At 41.3% G+C, this 22,397-nt stretch overlaps 1 protein-coding gene across 3 annotated transcripts; it reads right to left on the reverse strand.

Moving 5' to 3' along the window:
- Window positions 1-638: 638 nt before the first annotated feature.
- rtel1 (regulator of telomere elongation helicase 1) lies at window positions 639-21,768 on the reverse strand. Of its 3 annotated transcripts, XM_071475134.1 has the most exons (33): window positions 21,432-21,768; window positions 20,896-21,094; window positions 19,438-19,531; window positions 18,706-18,787; window positions 18,264-18,324; window positions 17,686-17,761; window positions 17,202-17,286; window positions 16,967-17,032; window positions 16,338-16,488; window positions 16,193-16,231; window positions 15,996-16,071; window positions 15,231-15,328; window positions 14,450-14,505; window positions 13,625-13,696; window positions 13,446-13,527; window positions 13,042-13,174; window positions 11,821-11,934; window positions 11,508-11,548; window positions 11,275-11,360; window positions 11,086-11,163; window positions 10,325-10,402; window positions 9,818-9,964; window positions 9,577-9,692; window positions 8,807-8,930; window positions 7,275-7,440; window positions 7,031-7,188; window positions 6,753-6,848; window positions 4,477-4,687; window positions 4,043-4,180; window positions 3,513-3,644; window positions 2,635-2,823; window positions 2,370-2,513; window positions 639-1,013 (listed from the first exon to the last, which is right to left on the reverse strand). In XM_071475134.1, the coding sequence occupies exons 1-33, from the start codon at window positions 21,531-21,533 to the stop codon at window positions 943-945; spliced, it is 3,561 nt and encodes a 1,186-aa protein (XP_071331235.1). In that variant the 5' UTR covers window positions 21,534-21,768; the 3' UTR covers window positions 639-942. The 3 variants fall into 3 exon arrangements, with proteins under 3 accessions (XP_071331235.1, XP_071331236.1, XP_071331237.1); XM_071475135.1 differs by lacking the exons at window positions 15,231-15,328; window positions 15,996-16,071; XM_071475136.1 differs by lacking the exons at window positions 17,686-17,761; window positions 18,264-18,324; window positions 18,706-18,787; ... (1 more) ...; window positions 20,896-21,094; window positions 21,432-21,768 and having other exon boundaries at window positions 16,967-17,105; window positions 17,202-17,266.
- Window positions 21,769-22,397: the final 629 nt, after the last annotated feature.

Raw genomic sequence — 22,397 nt, forward strand, 5'->3', positions numbered from 1 at the left:
ATATTTACACATTTATTAAAACAAATTCTACATGCTTATATATGTTTTTCGTATTGATTTCTAATTAATTTTTAACATGTCTATCTTCCCGTTCTGCTGTATAACATTGACAGGATATATATTTACATATATCTATAAACATACATATTTATATGGGTTAGACATGCATGTCAATATATGGAGTTTCTTCACACACACACACACACACACACACACACACACACACACACACACACACACACACACACACACACACACACACACACACACACACACACACACACACACACACACACACACACACACACACACACACACACACACACAAAATATATATATATATAAACTCACTATATGTACATTACATGTGCATATGCGGGTTAATCTAGTCCTGAATTGGTGAAACAAAACTTTTTGAGATCTCACAAGAATAAAGCAAATTCCATTTGCTTTGTTCGTCATGTTTTTTCTCCACTGATCAAACCTAGAAGCATATGAAAATATATCATCAGCTTGTCTGAAGGTGAGATGTACAAACAGTTTATCAGGTGAAGAGGTGAGGAAGGACGAGTCTGACCTGAGGCACATTACGGAGGCAGAACAGCTGCTGGAGTTAAAGAAGAAACTTGAGCCACGAGTAGAGTTCATGAATTTAATTTAATTAAAAAATATAAAAATATATAAAAATGTTTTATTTCTAAATATCACATTTTCACTTGTTAAGACACTGATGTATGCCGGAGGAGGCATTATGTTACATTACAAAGCCCTGACCCTGACCTGAAGCACGTTCAGTTAGGTCTGAGGTGGAGTTAACAGAAGTCTACTGAGCGTCGTCAGGAGTTACAGGCGTCAGTTTCCCTGGAGATCAGACTCCTGCGTCAGACCTGAGTCTGGCCTGTTTAACAGTCACCACCGGGTCCATGTTCCTCACCTCAGATTCTACTTCCTCTGGCTGCTGGAGAAGAAACTGGAAATCTTGCTTTGAGTCCGTAAAGGAGGCGACGATGAAGCTGAAAAAAAAAAAAGACCGATCATTGTGTTGTGTATGTGGGAACTGAACCTGGAAGAGAACAGAAATATCTGTAATGTCTGTTTTTTTTTCACTGATGAAAATTTGGATCGTCCACTTACAGTTTTTCTAACATTTCAAAAGGAGGTTAGCAGAGATTCAATAACAGCCTCCCCCTCACCCTCCCATGTTTAATGTCTCCCCCTCCCTGTTTGTGAAGTTGGAGCCACAGTGGGAGTATTTAACTTTCTCTAATGTAAAATTCTATAAAATCTGGCAACACTTCTGGGAACATGTCAGGTCCCTTTAACTGGATTCTGTCCTCACAGACCAGGTAACCCCGCCTCCACAGCATGTCTGGTTTGTTGTGAAGGTGTTTTTCATATTTTATTTATTCATGAATATTTTTTTTGGTTTTATTCTTAACGTCACCCTTTTGTCTACGTTCTTTTCAACACTACTTTTGCTGAGGCTCCATTTTACTTAATGTTCTCCTTTAGCTCATTTACATATTTGTGTTCTGAATAAATCGTACTTAATAAAAACTCTGGTCTTACAGTCAGTAACAGTCTGGTCTCCGGAGACCAAAACCAAAAAGCCTCCTACAAACCTGATACGTGTGATTCCTCTGAGTCATACATCTCCACTGTTTCCAGAAACTATGAAACACCTCAGTGACGTGCTCCTTCATCACTATGAAAACATTCACTATCGGACCAAATGTGGATTATTCCGCCCCAACAAATGTGTCATTTCCTCCTGTTTGTTAGTTAAAACCTTCAGTGAGCAGCTGATCTAGTGAAACACTGAATCTTTTATAAAAATGAGTCCATATCTTCATTGGTGTTTTTAAAAGTTCATGTCCTGGGTAAGATCAGGAAAGTCAGAAGGTACTGAGAGATGGACGAACATATTATTGACGAGTAAGACCTGTTCAGAGTTGATCACTTGTGCTCATCATTTTAGTTGAGAAATCTCCTGAAACACTGTTAATGAAGTGAAAATAAAAAACTGACAACGTGCAGGGTTCACTGGTTCCTGGCTTCATGAGTCTTGTCATGTGTTTAGCTAAGCCTCAGACTGGAAACAGGGAAACCACAGAACTGACTGATCTTCTCATCTAACAGGTTTTTCCCTTCAGACTGGAAGGCTGGTCCAGCTCTGCAGTGCAACCACCAATAACTATCCACCACTTACATCTATGAGCTCGACAGCCAACAGGTTGGTTACAGACATTAATGGTCTCCAGGGGAATGATTTCAAATGATTTCAGTCAGTCTTCAACACAACAGGAAAATAAACATGGGGCAGATTTCAGAAAAAACACGTGGATGTGTTACGCTGGGTTGTTCTTCACCTTTGTTTTCCTGGTCTTCACTCACAGGAGCAACATCAGCAGCAGCAGCAGCAGCAGCAGCAGCAGACACCGACTGACCTATCAGAGCATCTAACATCTCCTTGTATTGCTTCTTATGCTGAGGGCGAATGAAAACGCCAAATCCTCCAGAGAAGAAACATGAGATGGAGTGAACAGTGAGAAAAACACTGAATTAAAAAACAAAAAACAAAAAAAAAAAACCAAACATGCATTTGCACATGTGCAGTGATTTGAAAGAACTTACTGACTAGGAGGTTGAAGTCCTCATCTCTCTCTGTGAACAGGCTCACCACTGTGGTCACCAGGTTTTCATAGTTGTCCGTCTTCTTGTAGCTGTGAATGGACTGAAAGAGCTGAGCCGACTTCTCTGCCCCAAGAGCTTTTTTCACGTCGGACAGGAAAACAGCGTGGACCTCGGCTTTTGGAGCCGAACCTGGTTTGCACAGGAAGAGAATCAGGACTCATGAGGAATGACACATTTAATACTTAGCTTTTTATGTGCTCAGTAAACTAATGTAGAACACGAGCATTGAAGTTTATTCCTCAAAGATTTGTTTGGCATGGTTTGTCTTTACAGGACAGTCCAGACAGGAAACAGCTGGTGGATGAGGCAAAAACGTTTTCTAGCCTCCTGCAGCTGACTGCACATGTGCATCACACAGACTGTGAACAAAGATGGACGTAGCCTCCGTGACGTCACCCACAGGTTTCTGAAGCTCAGAGTGAGCTGCTTCACCGTCACCATCTTGGCAGTGCCTGACTCCGCCCCTAACTCCCAGCTAATCCTAAAATGGGCAAAGAGGTGGGGCCTGTGTGGAGCTGAGACTCTGGTGCATGATGGTTTGTGGCAAACATACGCTCATCCACCTGTCACTCAAAGAGGCCACGCCCCCTCAATCATACAGAACTTTACAGGACGGACTTTACATCTGATCTATGTTTTCATTGCACCAAACAATCTACCTAAAAAGTCTGAAAGGTCTCAGCTTCAATAAAATCCTCAGGCACCCGACACAGATGTTTGTCTTTTGGTTTTTTGTTGAGGGGTCTCTGGGTTGTTAACACAAGCTCAAGACAAGTGTTTGCAGCAAAGGCAGCAGGTAAAAGGATGTAATGTCCTACCAGTCTGAGGTTGTCTCAGTCCTTGCTGGTTTAGGTGGCGTCCTCCTCCGTTGAGCTGCTGTGTGCTCAGCTGACTGCAGGAGGACGTCCCACTGGAGGAGGTCAGACCCACAGCAGGTTGTCTGTCTGTAGCTTAAACAATACAACACAACAGTTACAGATGCAACCAAACCTAATGCAAAATTGGATGGTGGGTCCAGGTGGGTGGGGCTTGGGGCGTGGCTGAGGGCAGTGACTGCTTTGTTGTGACATCACAAAGTTCCAGAAGTCCTGACGGCTGGTTTTAAGGCTCAGTTTCTGAATACAGGCTGTGTGCATTTCTCTGTGGACTGAGGCTTTGATACTTTCACAGTATTAATATAGAACCTAGACCTGCTTCATAATCACAAACACATGGACATCTACCTTTAGACTGTGTGGAGCTTTAAGTATCTTTTGGTTTTAGACTGTTAGTTTGACAAAACAAGACAAGTCCACGTCCAACAACCTACAGAAGAGCTCAGTGTTGGGTTAGGATGAGTGTCTCTTACCAGTCTGCAGCATCAGCGCTTTCTTCTCATCCTTGGACAGAGAGTGATCAGGTTTGTATCCACAGCCCTGCCCAGTCAGCTCCTGGCACTTCTCATCAAACCTCTTCTTGTGATGTGGGCGAACAAACTGGTAGAAACCTGCAACATGGTGACAAACTCAACGTGAAGAGACAAACGCACACTGTGTCGGCTCAGGCAAAAACAAACACACTTCACACATCACTGTTATTTTATATCCTGATTATTTGTGAGAAACAAAATGGGTCCAGACTGGACAGACTTGATACTCGGGCAGCGCCTGTCCAACATGTAGACTAATAATAGACAGAATAATAATAGACACTGGTGGTGCATTAAAATAAAACAGTGAGTCCTAGCAGCCTGTAGTTCACCACAGTGTGAGTGTGTGGGTTTCATCAGAGCCGAGGACTCACCGCGGAGCAGACTGTGAGTGTTAGCGTCCTCAGTTAAGACCGCGGTCTCAGTCAGCAGCACGTCCAGGTTGTCGGTCTTCTTGTAGGTCTGCAGAGCCTGGACGATGCGGTCAAAGTTCACCTGGCTCAGAGACTTCTTCATCTCTGCCAGGAACATCTTCGCCCTGCTGGCTTTCCCCTCCTCAGTCACATCGTCCGACACGCTGGTTTTCTTCAGCGGTGAGGGAGGAAAAATACAGACATCAATCGACATCTGAAACAAAACAGCTGCAACAGCCATGAATATGAATTTACACCAGAACGCTGGGTGAAAGTCATTTGATTAGACCATAATAATTTCAACAGCCACCCTGTGTTTGAACGATCCTGTTCTTTAAACCACCAGCTACTCAAACATCCTGCATACGATCATCTGTAAAAACTGAAACACTGAAACCAAGAATTTATATCAAAATATATCCATCATCCAACTTAAACATTTCATGCGTATAATGTAAAACGTGTGTTGTATGTTGTTTATGTTCTATGAGCTCTACACTCAACACAACTGTCTTTGCTAGTTTCAGACTGACTGTTGTCATTTTCCCATCCGGCGCTCATGTTGTTTAAACAGGAAGTACACCTGAGCACCGACGGGTGTGTTGGTCTTAAAATGAGATGTGATCAGAACTATTGTTATGTTGAGGCAGCAGAAAGTGACTGACCCACAAAAACCTGGTCTGAAGTCAGTATCTCAGTTTTTCATTGTGAAGAGAGTAATATGAGCCGATATACACTCACTCTGTCTGTCACACACAAACACAGTGTGATGAGAATGCACTTAGATGTTTGGATAAGTCGAGGGGAACATTACGACACAGCCTCAGAGTGATGCACGACGCTGCCGGGCATCATGGACGTCTCTTGCATGAGGTTCTGCAGAGAAGCTTCTTTCTTTCTACCTGGTAAATCCACCACAGTGTTTCCCAGCCATCATCTTAATTTGTCCACAGTTTCATAACAAACCAAAGTTTTATTTCTAAAGTTGTGATTTGTGTTTTTATTTCTGTGTGCAGCACAATGATTCACTCAGCCCTTCCCCATAGTGCACAGAGCTGCTGTGTGTGTGTGTGTGTGTGTGTGTGTGTGTGTGTGTGTGTGTGTGTGTGTGTGTGTGTGTGTGTCAGGACTGGACCGTTACAAGATCTAATCAACTCACCACAAATTGAATCTAACTGTCTGAAGCAGTGAACCATTATTACACAATCTGCCAAAGTGCAAGTGTGTCTGGCTTTTAGAGGGAATGAGAGATGGAGCTGATCGTTTTACTGTTCAGCTCTAAACTCTCATTACAGCTGCTGCGACGCCTCAGGTCCTCTGGCACGAGTCGTTGTGTGATGTAACAGGTCATTGACCCAGTTGTTATTACTGTAACATCTGATATTTGAAAGTTACACGTGACTGTGGTCTGAACTGAAAGCCTTCTGTATGAGAGAGTGATGATGGCAGAGCGACACACAGACGAACATCATCATCCTCACACCCTCATCTAAAAGGATGAAGGTCAGCTGTGATTTTTACATCAGACAATTTTACATTTCACTCCTCACTCATGGTTTTTTATTGTTTTATATAAAGCGAGACTGTGACTGAAGCTGCCACCAGCTGAGTCTCACAGCAGTGAGCAACACAGAAGTGATTTTTCTTCTTTTATAGAAAAGTTTACTGACTTCAGGCTGCAAAACACCTCCGCCAAAAGCAGTGGATCCTCACCTGGACTATAATGATACTATAATATATCTAGACTGCATATATATGGAAGCTGCTGGACAACTGAATGGAGGAAGTATCTATGTATCTATCTAAAACACAATTTCTAATGTTCCATGCTTCTATTGAATGAAGTTATGCGAATAATTTTTTATTTTTTCCCCCCAAACAATCTTTTTTTTCTCGTGATATTATTTCAAATAAACATGGCGTCAGATTTCCAGCGTCTGTCTCTCGTTGGCCCTGGCTCCCTGGGGCCTGATGCGACAGGCACTTTGACTTGAATGTGAAAAAGTTCTATTTCAATTGTGTGAATGGTCTGAAAAACCTTCTCATGTGAACATTTAAATTCTTTTTGCAACATTTGAGAGTTTTTTTTTTTTAATTCAAGTTTCCATTCCTTGTTTTTAAGAAGATGATTTTAAGCAGGTTAATGGAAACACAGCTTCGGCTTCTGCTGGAGTGAAGCATCTAAGATACAGAGAATCTAAACGGCCACACCTGCTGCGGCTCACAGTGACGTGTACCTGCTCTTGGACCAATTTGATTTTACGTTTTCCTCCCCGCAGCTCATCATCCATCCTCTTGTCAAACTGAAGAGATAGTGTGGACAGACGGTTTGCCTTTAAAAGAAAAAAGCACAAATGAGCAAATAAACATAAATTCCTCTGGAAATAAAATCACTAATGATTTGACTGTATCGATGTTGTTTCATGGTGTAAAATCAGTAACAGCTGTTTGGACCCACAAATCAAATGTGTTGACTCATACAAACTGGTCCATGTCAAACAGAGAAACATGTTACCTTCTCTTCTCCCGCAGCAGCTTCACCGTCCTCTCCTCCGTGGTGGTCGCCTCGTTCCAGAGCATCCAGCAGGTTGGCCGGCCTCCTGTGACTCTCCTGCGCCTCGCGCTCGTACTCGATGCAGATCCTGGCCATCCCACCGGCTCCAGCGTGTTCGTCTGAGAACACAGAGCAGACGACAGGGAACAGGAGATCAGGATTTTGAGGAGTCATAAAAACCCCCTCCCTTTATGTTCATACTCACTGAGCCTCCTCCTCTTCAGGCTGGGGAGGTGGGCGTCTAGCACCTTGGCCTTCTGGGTCACGGAGCTTTGGGAGGATGAGCAGGAGGTGAAGGTTGAGGGCTGAGAGTCTGATGAACACACTGTCCTGCAGCTCTCTGCAGCAGCCTTCTTCTCCACCACAGGCCTCTGTTCAGGCAAACAGCCACAGATTAACCACAAATTAACCAACACATCAGCTCAGATGAACGTAGGCTTCATTTTAACAATAAATCCCTGTTTACACACCATGCAAACCTCTTGTGAAAACAGTTTATTTTACATTAACACTGGCAATAAAGCCAAACAACAAATGAACATGTTGCTCCGCTGCCTGAGGATCCTGAGGCCGGATCCAGGAGGACGGAGCAGGGCTGAGAAACTGACATCAGACCCTCTCACCAACTTCATCCTGCTCATGTCGGTTCATTTGATTAAAACTAAGGCTGCACAATTAATTACGATATAATAGAAATCACAGTACGGCCAAGTGTAATCTCCAAATCACAGAAGCTGCAGTTTTCTTTTGATAAAGGTCAAATGGGTCACAACAGAGAGTAAATGAAGGATTGTGGCGCCACAGAGACGCCCCGGACTAAAAATTATATTCTAAAGATGATTAAAAAAAAAATAATAATAATACATTTTATTTATAGAGCACTTTTCATTGTACTCAAAGATGCTTTACATGAGTTTAAAGTGAACAAAGACAACATATGACACAACGTTAATCATTAATCACACATTAAAAAGTTTTTTTTGTAAAAAAGTTTTGAGTAATGATTTGAACATGGCCAGAATGAAAGTGTTTGTTTGGTTCAAGTCCAAACAAAAATCACATCATCATCATTTTTATCTGTGAAAATGCAAAAATTATCATGCTGTGGTTTTTTTCGGTATCGTTTGGCCCTAGTTAGTAGCAGTGTTCATGAATTGTCCACTCAAAAAATAAAAAATAAAAACAAAAAATACAACCTCATGTTCAGTCATTAGTCTTTGAAGCCGGTGATAAAGATAACATGAGGCGAGATCTAAACTAATACGCTTCAGTTTCAAATGCATCACTTTTGCTACGTTTGCCTCTGGTGTCTTCACTACTCCAGAGTTCAAAGACTTTCACAGACAGTTAGTTTGTGTTGAAGTCTGTCACGTGATCAGTCACCACCTCCAGACGGTGACAGATGCAACATGGACAGAGACCAGAGGTAACAGTTGTTTTATCACATGGACACAATCACACTGCTGAGCGTGTGAACAATCACTGCAGGTTGAGCCAGTTGCTCCTGCGACGCCTCCTCTCTCCACACACAAACTGACCCACATGTGTTCAGAGATAAAACAGTTGATGGGTGTAGTTCTGATCTGAGGTTGACTGTAGCAGCTGCTGATGATCGATATGTTTTTTTCCAAAAACCAAATATGATTGAGTCAAAGAGCGCCGTCGTCACATTACACCCGGACAGTGAGTCAGTCATCAGTGTGAAGAGCTCTGTGAACTGTGTGTGTGAGGACCCACCATCTTCTGTGCAACCCTGAAGAACTGAGACGCGTCACGGACCACGTTCCCGAAGCCGTCGTACAGACGCACATAAGGCCTGACCCACGATGGAAGCTGAGCCCGAGCATCAGAGCTCTTAAACCTGTGGGAAACACGATTCTACTTTAATCATGTTAAACTGACTCTGACACCTCTTAACAACGTAACGTCGCATTACGGCATTCTGGGCAACTTGGTTTTTTCCAGGGCTAAAGAAACTGTCACGAGCATAAAGGCCGTGCTGGAGAACGGCAGCAGCACCTGAGCTGCACCGCTGGGCTGTTGCAGTGTAGACGATGGGCGCTTTGTGCAAGAACATTTTCCTGTTTCCCTCTTAACCACAAACATATCGTGCATCACCTGTTCATGAGGAGGTGCAGTGGTGGTGAACAGAGTGTCATTTTTTTTTAGTAATGTAGTTTATTTTAGTTGATTTCTGTAACACAGATTATTTAAACTCCAGCACGTTTTTTTTTTTTATCTGTGGAGAAAAACAGATCATCTGGATGCATATTTAATGAACAGACCTGTCTGACCAACCAAAGACTAAAGATATTCACTTTACTGTGATGAACTGTGACAGTGGAAGAGGATTCATGACTGTTTGACCTTTTATAGTTACAGATCAATAATCAACTCATTGTTCACCTGCTTCTCTTAAATCACCCGTATCCTCTACTTCAGGATGAAAATGTTTGTACCAGTTGTTCTGTGCAGTGTCTCAGAGTAAGTAACATCTCATGTCTGACCTCTGATCACACAGGAAGATGGCTCCGTAGTCCTCCTTGTGGCGGATGACTCTACCGATGGCCTGGTTCACAGCTCTGAACGCCTGCTGTCTGTACCACTCCTGTCCAGACAGGTACTGTATGCGCACACACACACACACACACACAGAGGAAGACAAACATAACAACAACCATGATGAGACTGAACCACTAACACACCACTGAGCTGTTTGAGTTGACCTCAGCGTGCAGGTCCTCTCACTTTCAGCCCCGGAGCTTTCTTCCGGCTCATCTCATCCAAGAACTGCATCTTCAGGATGACTCGAGGGTCCATCCTTGGAGGGAAGGGAAGGCCGGTGATGATGACACCCCGACCAAAGGTGTCTGCAAAATCCAGACCCTCACTGGCCTGAAACAGGAACACAGAGGCGGGGTTACAGACCAAATCACGTTTACATGTTGTTATTGTAAAGATTACAGAGGACAGTGACAGGCTTTCAAGATTTCATTATTTAATTTTTTAAATACTGACTAAAGTCAATGATTACACATCTTTTATTAAACTAACTATTATTTAAACTATTAAACTAAGAGATCACAGTTTGCAGCTGCAGTTGATGGAGTGTAAAAACCACTCTGCTGGCACAAGACGTGGTCGGAGACAAAGACACAACAATAAACCCAACAGACTGAAGCAGTACTTGAACCTAAATGGCATTAACAACACAAACATGAGAGCAGATGTTTCCAGACTCCACGGTCTCCTCACCTTCCCTCGACACACTGCGAAGAAGGTTCCCCCTTTAGATGCTGGGTCGTTGACTTTGTTGTAATATCCGTCAATAACCTGAAAACAAAGAGAAAACATCAGTTGTTGTTATCACAACTCACAACATGTCCTCCTCGTGAAATACTCCTCGTTAAAATGTCATTATCGGCTTCATCAGTGTCAATCATGTGGCTGGTCCCAGTGGATCAGTCCAAAGCTGAATTTCTTTCCCAGTCCCAGCAGAGTCAGTCCTGGTCTGTCTTTACTGCGACGTCTTTACGAGCTGCTTCAGGCTCCAGCGGAACTCAGAACTGGTTTTCTTCTCCTCCATGTTTAAATAACTTGATGCTACATAAAGTTACATGTCTGTTTTCATTAGTGACGGCTACAGTAGCATGATAACGTTAGTTAACATAACTTACTGCTACCCTTATTATTAATGTGTTCAGCAAATGTTGCTATCATTAGCGAATGGTTGTGGTTAGGTTGTTTTTTTGTTTGGTTTTAGTTTCTTCTTCTTCTTGTTTGTTTAGTGACACTTTCACTGAGCTTTGTGACGACTTTTCTGACTGACAGTGAGAAGGGAGGGAGGGAGGTTGTGGCTGAACCTGAGACCTGAGGTTTGACGGAGGAAGCATTTGTTTTGGTCTGAGATGCTGGTGGCAAAGAGGATGATTTACAGAACCTTTAAACAAACCTGTAACTGTCAGAAAGGAGGTTTCACATCCACCCATACAGATGTTTAATAAAACCACACTCACCTCAGTGAAGGTGCCTTTTCCTTTAGGTTCAACAAACATGGGCTTTATGTTTTCAATACGATCTGCATGTCCATTAGCCTGATGAGAGAACAGGGATTCAGAAATCAAATGGAACATCCAAAATAAATAAATCTACAAAAACACAGTAAAATACAGCGACATGTTTCCTCATCACTACATTTCACTCACTCTCCAGAAGTCCAAGGTTTTCTCCATTAAAGGGAAGGAGGGAAAAAACACCAAGAGACCATGAGGAACCACACGGCTCAGGTTGGCTGGAGACAGAGACACGTTCATCAGATGACCACAACAAACATGACGAAAAATCTCATAATAATAATGAACGTAGCATATTTAACTACAATGATGTTGTTCGGACAACATGAAACATGGTAGAATAAAAACATGTTGTCTGATCTTACCAACAGTGTTTCCTAAAGACGCCATGTTTTCAGGAACAAACCTGAGGGAAAGATTAAGTTTTATTTGCATCATCAGAACAAATCAGAGTTAAACTGTTTAGTATTAAACTAACTGCTCGTCACATAAATAAACCCGACACATAAGATAGAGTTGGTATAGAAGGAGATGATATTTCTGTGATAATAATGTGAGTTTTCACACCTGAATATTAAAATTTATAAGAGCACAGATCATAAAACCAGGTGTAACTCACTAACATCACAAAAACAGTGTAAAGTGTAGAAGCTCGTGTGTCTGGAACAGAAAACGAACCTTCTATCAAACGCTGAACTTAGGTGAACTCCATCTGGGCCTCGTTCAATGATGCTGACAAAGATCTGGTCCCGCTCGATCACATGACCGTTCTCCAGACACACTGGGAATTCTCTACAACAACAGCAAGGACAAGGTTTACCTGCTGTTAATACAACAACATGAATGATGACTAAAGTCTGACTAATAAAGTTTTGAATGTTGATATTGTGGATAACAGTTCCTGATGATTTTGATAATGAGTCGGCTGCTTTGGGCTCCGTCTTCCGTGTCTTTGCTAGTTTCAGGATGACACGGTTATAATTTTCCCGTCCAGCTCCCACATTATTTAAATAGCAAATACATTTGCACCGAATCTGAGCACCCATGGATGTGTTGGTCTTAAAATGAGGTGCGGTGAGGAACATTGTTATCTTGAGGAAGAGGGAAGTGACTGAAGTCAGCGACTGTTTTTTCTGCCATTAAAATAACAAAAGTGATGTGGACACGTCCTGAATGTATTTGTGCCACAGGCTTTCGTCTTTTAGCACTTTGGACTGTTAAAGTAGATCCTTCAGCAGACAGATGCTGGTGTCTCATCAAGTGCAGCTTAGCCTGCACTTCATCAGGTTCAGTTGTCCTTTGTTAGTTTTAGGTAAATTTTAGGGCTGTCAATCAATTAAAATATTTAATCGCAATTAATCACAAATTAATCATGCATTTTTTTAATCTTGTCTTTAAATTGGTTTTAAATTTTTGGTTTTTAATACTCTTATCAACATGGGAGTGGACAAATATAGTTTGCTTTATGCAAATGTATGTTTATTATTATTGCAACAATCTAAAACAATGACAAATACTGTCCAGAATATTCCCCAGAATAACCTCAGAGGTGCCGCCTGCAGGCTTTGACCCTTTTCTTTATCGATTTCTGCTCAAGAAGTTTCTGCTGGGTCACTTCCTGATTTCTCAAACTACAGGGGCAGACCGAAGGTCATAATCACAGAACGTGCAAGTGTTACTCAAAAAAAATGGTGGCATTGAAAAGAATTAAAGAGAAAGTTATCGTGTTAACTTTGACAGCTTTGATAAATTCACATCTACTTCCTGCTGAGTTCACAAACCCACATCTGAGTAACTTCACACTAAATCCACTTAGTTGAGTTTCTTAAATCATATGCACAGTCCCTTTGTTAAACAAGCTGATGTTGTCTCTAGCGCTCGAGGTAAAAGGTAACTTACATCCGCATCTCAGAGGTGAATGAGGACAGAGGAGAGAGGGTACCACTGGTCAGAATGATGCAGCGAACACCTTGATTCACCAGATCCTGCATGCTGAAGCCAGGAGAGAAGCACCAGTAACTCAGTATGTTGCCTACAAGGTGCCAAGAAACACATAAGACCCATTTAACCAGGTTTAGTCAGAGCAAGAGGAAAGTCAAGTGAGTCAAAGTAAACACCAGTTCATCCTCTGAGTCAGAAATCCACAAACATCTAATCTCAATAAGGCTTTATATCAATTCTAAATAAGTCAAAGAGGATATTGTGGAAAACGGCTTCACCGACTGTCTGATTTTATCTGAACTTTAAGTGTTTTGTAAGAGCTGAATGAGGCTTGATGCTTCCACAGCACAAAGCATCGTCACCTTGTTTCTTTGATGAGGATGAAGCCCACACGTCAGTGCTCTGTTTTTTCCTCTGAGAGCTGGTGTCTTTGTGGATATGAACCTGAGCCAAACAGACGGAGGTGACAGCTGATGTCATCATACAGATAAATAACAAGTCACTTCCTTATGGTCGATCGTGGCTTCTGACGAACACACACCTTAAAATGAGCCGTGTTGGTCTGCATCTGCTGCTGCCTGTCCGTGTCCGACGGTTCTCCACAGAATACCAGCTACAAGGTGAAGAAACAAAGGAGGAATTATTGTTGCTGCAGTAAACGCAAAACTAATCACTCTGTATGAAAAGGATCAATGATGTGTTCAACCATTTGTATCAGTTCTATCAAAAATCAGATGCAAAGTACAGCAGCAGCAAACCTGGTAACAAGCTTATTTGCTTTCTCCCCATAAAGTGAGATGATCAGATCAGTGGTGACTCTACAGGCCGGTGGGGCAGCGCTCATCACCATTATGTAATAAATAATCAACCATTATATAATAAATAATCAACCAACACCAATGAAAATGTATGAAAACTAGTTTTCCAAATTATTCCAAATGTTCATGTTAGTAGAATTTTTGAAACTTAAAGAACAAGAAAATAAAAAAACCTAAATAAATCACATAGTAAATAACCCACATTATAAAGTCAGTGCTCATCAACACATGAAGCCTTTTCCTACTAGATTTGGTGACTTTTAAAAACACAGACCTAACAACCAATTGTTTTTATTCTAAATTACTTAACTTTACTATCAAGGTTGATTTGGTTAGATTTTTTTAGTTAATAGTGAATTTATTCCACTGCTCCATTCATGATACTTCAGTTACACAGTCTGAGCGACAGCCCGAATAAAACAGTTTGAAAAAAGAAGCTAATTATACAGATAGTTACTGTCAGTTTAGTTTAATTTATTTATCTTTATAATAATAATAATAATAATCTTGCATGCATGTGCAGGCTCTCCTCTAACCTCACAGCATACCTGTATGATGTTAGCCAGCTTGTCCAGTCCACCGGTGTTCAGGAATATTCCCGCCTCTGATGAGAAGACAACTGATTTGTTAATTTTATGAATGACTACACAGAAGATTTTGTATTGAAACAGAGTCCAGGACTGAAGCATAATACAGCTATTGATTTATATACAGTTCCTACTTAAAGGTCCCATATTTCACTCTTCTTCTGTGTTTTATCTGAAGTGTTGATCTCCATCAGAAGATATATCTGTGGTTTTAAAACCATCTCAGTGTAGTTTAACATCTCCTCTCTCAGGCTTCTCTCTGGAGCTCTAGTAACAACAGGTCAGTCAGCCAATCAGAAGAGAGGATCTGAGCCTCTCTTCTGATTGGCTGATTGTTTTCTGAGTGATCCAATAAAAATATAGAATCTTTCAGGTAAACAAATCCTGCAAGGTTGGATGGTGGGTCCAGGTGGGCGGGGCTTGGGGCACGGCTGGGAGCAGTGACTGCTTTGTTGTGACATCACAAAGTTCCAGAAGTCCTGACAGCTGGTTTTAAGGCTCAGTTTCTGAATACAGGCTGTGTGCATTTCTCTGTGGACTGAGGCTTTGATACTTTCACAGTATTAATATAGAACCTAGACCTGCTTTATAATCACAAACACATGGACATCTGCCTTTAGACTGGATGGAGCTTTATGGGAACCTAGTCGTGAGGGGAGGGGACAGCAGAACCAGCAGAACCAGCACCTAAATCAAGTGACAGGTTGTTTAATACACATTAACATAAAGAAATCATACTGACGTCCTGCTAAGTGTCCAGTGATCTGCTCCAGAGCTTCTTGAACGGCCGTCTTGCTGCTGTAGGTCAGGTGCGCTCTTTCCAACAGCTCATAGATGAAGCTGAGACAGAGAAGTTACTGTGATGGTTATTCTGTTTTTCTCACTGTTGTGTTTTATTTAGATTTTTGTTCATTCTGATTCCGTTTTTCTTTTGTTTTTCACTGTGAGGAGCTGGATTCAAGAATCTGAGGCAAAATCTAGACGTGACAGACAAATGATGTCAGCAGACTCAGTGCCTTTAAATCTCCTCTTCAAACCTTCTTTTATCATAAAGTTTTTCCTGATTCTATTTATTTTATCGACTACTCAGGACAGATTTGTGTCTCTCCCTGATAGATTTTTATGGATTGTACTTTTACTGGTGAAACTGTATTAGATTCTGTTTTCATGTATTATTATGGTTTTACAGATTTTTACTGATCACCTTCTTTCTGGTGACTCCACCTTTGGTTTATTTGCACTATACATACATTTAAATTGTTTTAAATCTGTTGCCTTATGTGACCTGCATATGTCTTATTTTGCTGCTTTGTGTAAAGCACAATGTAATGTGGGTTTAGAAAAAATGCTCTATAAATAACAATTATTATTATTATTATTATTATTATTATTATTATATATGTGGATATGGATGAGAGAGACAGAGGGACTGATGCACTGACATTGTTTTTTTTTCTGAAGATGTTAGTAAAGTAAGACTGTTATAATCTACGACACTTTCACTTACATTCCAGGTTTTGTGAGTCCTTTGTCACCTGGAACGTCATAAGAATCGATGGCAGCTTCCAGATCCAGGAGAATCTCTGTCAGAGCAGACAGAAGCAGTTTGGAGAAACCTCATGGAGCAGAGCACTGATGAATCTAACTCATGAGATAATCATGACGAGGCTCATTCATCTTCTTTATACCTTAAAGGATACTTACGTTTGATTTTAGCAATGGTGGTTATGTCAATTTTCAGATCTGAAACAAAAAAATATCACCACTGAAATTTAATAACATAAACAGTATGGACAGATTTGTTTGACGCCATAGTGGCAACGTCAGTGAGACAAAGAAGTGTTCTCACCAGAGCTGAGGGATTCTATGTTGTAGTCCTCAGAGTCTCCATGGCTGGCTTCTTTAGCCTGCTCCACCAGCAGCCTGTCCACAGCACTAATGGCTGAGGCCAAATCATAGGGAGTCAGGTCAAATGACGTCGACTCTTCACACGTCTTCTCCTGCAGACGACAGAAACATCATCTGGTGGGAAATTCTGAGACCTCTGCTACCACAGGAAAGACCGTGGTCACGTCAGTCGTCATGATCCTGGATCACTGGTCCCACGTGAACTCAAGACTCTGAAACTCTCAGTAAAATTAAACACTGCAGCCATGTGTTCAGGGGCTGCATCAGCTCAGTTCAACAGAGAACGGTACAACTGTTAAAACCAAGGTTTTGCTGAGGACACAAAGTGGAAATCTTCTGTAGACCAGACCGTCTCATTTCGGTTTTGTGGCCTATGATGGCTACGAAGGGTCACAACTTCGCAGACCGCTGTCACTTATGAAAATGTTGATTAAGACACTTTACTTTGGTTTGACCTTTAATTTGTGATTTTGTTAATAATGATTAATATTGGCGCTCCAATACTTATATACCATAATAATGAAGTGTGAATTAATAAATTATGACATCACAGAGGTCACAGAGTCTTACCACATTATGAGCTTCATCAAAAATGACCACAGCTCCGTTCAGCTCGATGTTGTGCGCCCTGCGGCTCTGTGGATCAAACAGAGAGAGAAGAATCATGCAGCTATCCCATCAGCCAATCATGAGGCAGCAGTGTACACACCTGCAGATCCAGGTCAGGAGCTTCAGTTAATGAGGAAAAATGTGATCTCAGTGACATGATTAAAGTAAACTGAGGCACCACAGGTAAATGTGTCACCTTTGGATCCAGCAGGTAGTTGTACGGCATAAAAACGATGTCTGCTTGCTGCTTCAAGGAACGGGAGAGGTAGTAAGGACAGACCCTGGAGGAAAATGATTCAACAAAGACTCGTCTTAGGATCCCTGAAGGGAAACTTCAGCTCTGGAAACAAGTGTAAAATCTAAATAAAATACATAACATTCCTGCAATCTGAACATTTAAAACCAGTCACCATCACTCATTCATCCCGTCCTCTGTCTCTTCTGCTCTCTCAACCAGGAAGTCAACTAAAATTTACTTAATTTTAACACGTGGCTGTTTGGTTACACACAGTCGGCTTTCTCTTGAGCTTGTGTTAGCATCATAAACGTGCTATCACTGAGACGTACAAGCAACTACTGAAAACAACTGAAGAAGTCGCTTCTCTGCATGTTCGTGTTTTGATTGTTGCACTAACAGTTATGATCAATAACTCTGATGAAATCTGACATATGAATCCCACCTCTGTTTGTTGCCGAACTTGACCAAGTCTTCCACGTCGAGGATGGAGTTCACCAAGTCTCTGTCAGTGCTCTTCTCTAGAGAAGAAAACATAACATTAGGACCTGTGAAGGGGGTTAGAGGTAGCATTTAACAAACAGATGTTAGGCCAGGGCCAGATGTTGTTAACACTTTATAAAAGGCTTCATACTGTTTAATATTTAGAAATGTTTGCCCACATTCAACCCCATAACAATTATACTGAGTGGTCCAATGTGCGGCCTTCAAGTCAGTGGGAGGAGTTTTTCACCATCTTAAAGCTCTTAGAGTTAATTTTGTTTTAAGACATTCAAAAACATTATTTGTATTTTAAATTGTTTTATCATTATATTTTTTCACCAAAACTGTACTGCTTTGCAAATGATTTGTCGGCCCACTTGCAATACCTTCACAGCCCACCAGTGGGCCCCAGACCACAGGTTGGGAACCTTTGTTCCAGACTATATTTTACTACATGGATACTGTCTGTTACTGTCTGTGGCCTTTTCAGACCTGACTGATGACCACTGTGTGTAGCTCCTCCAGGTGTTAAACCATTACCTTCGACGTTATTGTAGTAGAGACAAGACCTGGTGGAAACTTTATTTCTGCACATGTGAACCTGAAAAAAACAGAAAATCATATTGAAATCAGTGAAGACTGGTTCAGTGCCACCTTTACATCCATATAAACCCTGAAGTTAACATCTAAAACACTTCCTCCTCACCTCTGCACCTCAAACAATTCATCTGACACAGCAACAAAAACCTTCTCCTTGGAATTCAATAATAACAATAATAATAATAATAATAATAATAATAATAACAACAACAACAACTTTAATTGTATAGCAAGCAAGCTAAGTTTATTTATAGAGTACTTTTCACAGACACTAGTCACAAAGTGCTTCATGGTTCAAAGAATAAAATCAAATGAGGGGCCCTGATGGGAAAAGCACAGTCAGTTTACAGCATGAACAAACCAGTGGTTCAGTGTGTTTCACCTTGACGTGGTTGCTCTCCTGACGCATCACTTCCTGGTTGATGCACAGCTGCTCTCTCGACCCCAGCACACACACCTTTGGCCTGAATCACCAGAGATATAAAGTCACACTGACGTGTGGGTTTACCACAGACTCAGGGAGCTCAGCTCGTCTCCAGTTCACATGTTAAAATCCATGAGAAACTTGGTCTAGAATCATTTTTGATCCACACATTCATCACACTCAAAACAAAACATCTTGTCATACGGGATACTGGACTTCCTCACACACAGACCCAGGCAGCTTGGATTACCATCATATGGTGATGTGTTGTGAGGCTGTTTCACTGATATAAACCATTTGTCTTGTCAGACTTTGAAGTTGTTAGAGTTCCCTGCAACCTGCTGCCATTTCAGACACTAAGGAAGCTGCTTCTTAACTTAAGTTGATGGAAAAATGTAGGAAATGTGTTTTGAATTACAATAAAAATAAATTTCCAACAGATAATTACAACTATTGAGACTCAGTTTTCTCAACAACTGCTCAACTGATCCACTTCACACTTGGTGAGTGTATCACTGAGGACCTGAGGAAGTGCAGTGTTGACTGAAGTTGTTTGGATGAGCGGTTGTGAAGACCCGAACCCTCTAGAAATAATGATGTCACATAAAGTGATGACATCACAGCATGTTTCTTTCTGAGTTTCTACACAGAGACATTTCTCCCATCAGACTGAATGAACAGGTAGTTTACCTGTATGAAGTGTTCTTTAACTCATTGATAACCTGTGCGAGCTGAGAGTGTGTCCTGGATGCATATATGATCTTCGGGACATCGGTGTAGTAGGCTGGAACACAATGAGAAAACACAATAATTACATTATAATTCATGGAGTTACATGAGGCATAATATCACAGTGTTTCTATAACTGAATAACCACTGGTGACAGGCATCTACAGGCTGGTACAGGGTTATAAAATGTCCCATTAACTGCATCTTCTACAGACCGGCTTCTTCATTTGGTCTTAAACACACACTCTAATTTAATATGATGATCCATCAGTGACTTGGGATGATGCAACATGGCTGGTGTCACATTTCTGTTTAACGTCTCTTCACGATTCAGACGCAGGCGTCTGTTACATGAAGAGACGTTACAGGACACAACGTTTACAGATGGACTGTTTAAAATGCTTGGTTATATTCTGGAGCACAGAAGGAGCAGTGACGCTCCTGAACAACAGCAGCGAGTCGTGATTCACCTCTGAAACCTCAGATAATGAGAACTCTGCTGCCTGATGTGAAACAGAGAGGGAGTCAGAATATCTCTCATCCCCTGCACCACGAGGGGAGAGACTTGTTTCTCCAGACTGAGCTGACATGAGAGGAATCTCCTCAACAACATAAAAACTGGCCCCACTGCCAGTGTTTCCTGGTTTATTAAACTGAATCCGTTTCCTTTATTCAAATTAAAAACTAATTCTATTAAAACATAAAATTAAAATAAGTTAAAATAATTAAAAAGCTCAAAATCAAAATCAAAATTTAAAAGGTAAATCAAACATATTACATTAAATTAAATAAAATTAACGGACTGATTAAAAAATTGAAGTTTTAATTTTAGTGACTGAATTATTTTAGATTTTAATGCAATTAACTTATTTAATATTTTATTTATTATTTAATCATCAAAGTAAATCAAAGTAAATTAAATTCATTTCAAATATATAAATAGAGAATTAATTGTGACTGACTGAGATATTTATATACATCAGCTCAGCACACTGCTGTAATGTAATGTTATTAGATTTCTCCCATTTGTTGAGGAGCTGACTTCATTTGTATTTGCTCACCTGTCTTTTTTTACTGCTGGATTTTTGACATGATGAAGTATTTCACCTGCACCAGCTGATCGACTGTGAGCAGGTCTCAGTAACTCAAACACCTCCCTGACAGTCTCTACAAACATTTTATCCTCACAGGTCGTATTTGGCGTTTGTTGCAGTGCTGCTGTACTATCTGGTACATTTGCAGTTGCAGTTACATTTTCAAAGTCAAATCTGGTGTTTACATGTGTTAACTAGAGTCTGACTGCATCAGTCTTAATAATCCTGTACAGGCTGGGCTCTTGTGTTAATCTAATGCAGGGGCCTGAAGAAAACAGCCACTGAAACACCTGCACTGAGTTGTCAGGTGATGATATGAACGTACTTGGTGTTTCGCCGTCTGTAGCAGCCGTTCCCCAGGATGACAGGGGTGTGTTCGGGAACATCTGCTCCCCATGTAGCCTCTCTGCTATCTTGCGGGCAGAGATGGTGTCCTTGAAGTGCTCCCTCCAGGCCAAGGTGGCGCAGAGCAGGCACAGGGTTTTACCGGTGCCCGTGGGACTCTCCAGAACTCCATTCACCTTCTGGAAACAAACAGGCACAGGAGCGAGCTTCAGAACAAGGAGTATGATGTTTCCCAAATCCACTGTTCTGCCACTTAGAGAACCTGTTAATCTCAGGTCGATCAGCTGCTGTGATCTGAGGTGTGCTGTGGTGGAAGATTATTATGGCAGTAAACACACATTATCAAACATCATCTGCCACAAAGATGATGATGATTCCTAACAAAGCTAGGTTTAAGTGTGTGTGTGTGTGTGTTTACACCTGTGCACTGGCTGTCCAGGTGAGGGACATTAAACCCATGGCAGCTCAGTGTGCTGCAGTGATGCGGCTGTGTAGTTTGTTGTCATCACTACTTACCCTCTGAAGACACTCCAGCACTTTGTTCATGTAGTCTTTCTGACAGTCATAGGGAGGGAAAGGAAAGTTCACTGTCACTCCGCGCAGACTCAGTGTGGACATTGTGTCTGCTAGCTTATATCAGCAGGACATGAACGTAGTGTTGTAACGACACTGAGATAACTCCTCTCAGTTCCGGGTTCAGTCAGACACTGTTAAATGGTAGCGTTAACATTTAATGCTAGCTGCTTTAGCCGCAGTTAGCCGCAGTTAGCTGTAGTTAGCTGTTAGCTTCAGAGTCAGACCTGCTCAGTTCTTTCAACATGTCTCCACTTGGCGCCAGCTTTCTGCTTTAACACCGGTGCTCATGCGCAGTGTGACTTCATAACTCTGCTGCGTTCAAGTGCCCACGGAATAGTGACCACATCAGCGTCAACACTGCAGACGGAGGCTTTCAGACAAAGATAATGATGAGCTTCTCTAACCTGTTCTTCAAGAGGGACTCTGTGTGATTTTTATGACCTGAATTGTTTGAATTGATTTGTTTTATACTCTGGTTGTTTATAGTAAAATCGTGTTTTCTCAGTTTTCATTGATTTCCATAATAAAGTAATAAACTCACAAAACCTCAGGGAAGGTTGTATTATTCCATCATAGACATACTGTGAGGCTGCAACCAACAATTACCTTCATTATCAATACACCTGAGAATTATTTTTCTTTAATAGTTATTGCCAATCAATTTTCTGTCAGTTGACAACTGATTTTTCATTTAATCATTCCTGCTCTAGAGCACTGCTCAAACAGACATGTACAGTGGGATTAATAGGGAACCAAAAACATTGTTTTCCTAAGGTCCTGGAAGAGACTATATCCCATTAGTTATGCTGGTCTCTTGTTTAAACTGTTAGTGGCTGTATTGTTGCATGTTTTGCATTATATCTTTGTATAGAATAATATTTGTATATAGTATAACAGATGACAAAA

This window comes from Trachinotus anak, unplaced genomic scaffold (genome assembly GCF_046630095.1).
Source record: "Trachinotus anak isolate AG129_WGS33_773 ecotype Australia unplaced genomic scaffold, CSIRO_AGI_Tana_v1 ptg000004l, whole genome shotgun sequence".
Taxonomy (NCBI): domain Eukaryota; kingdom Metazoa; phylum Chordata; class Actinopteri; order Carangiformes; family Carangidae; genus Trachinotus; species Trachinotus anak.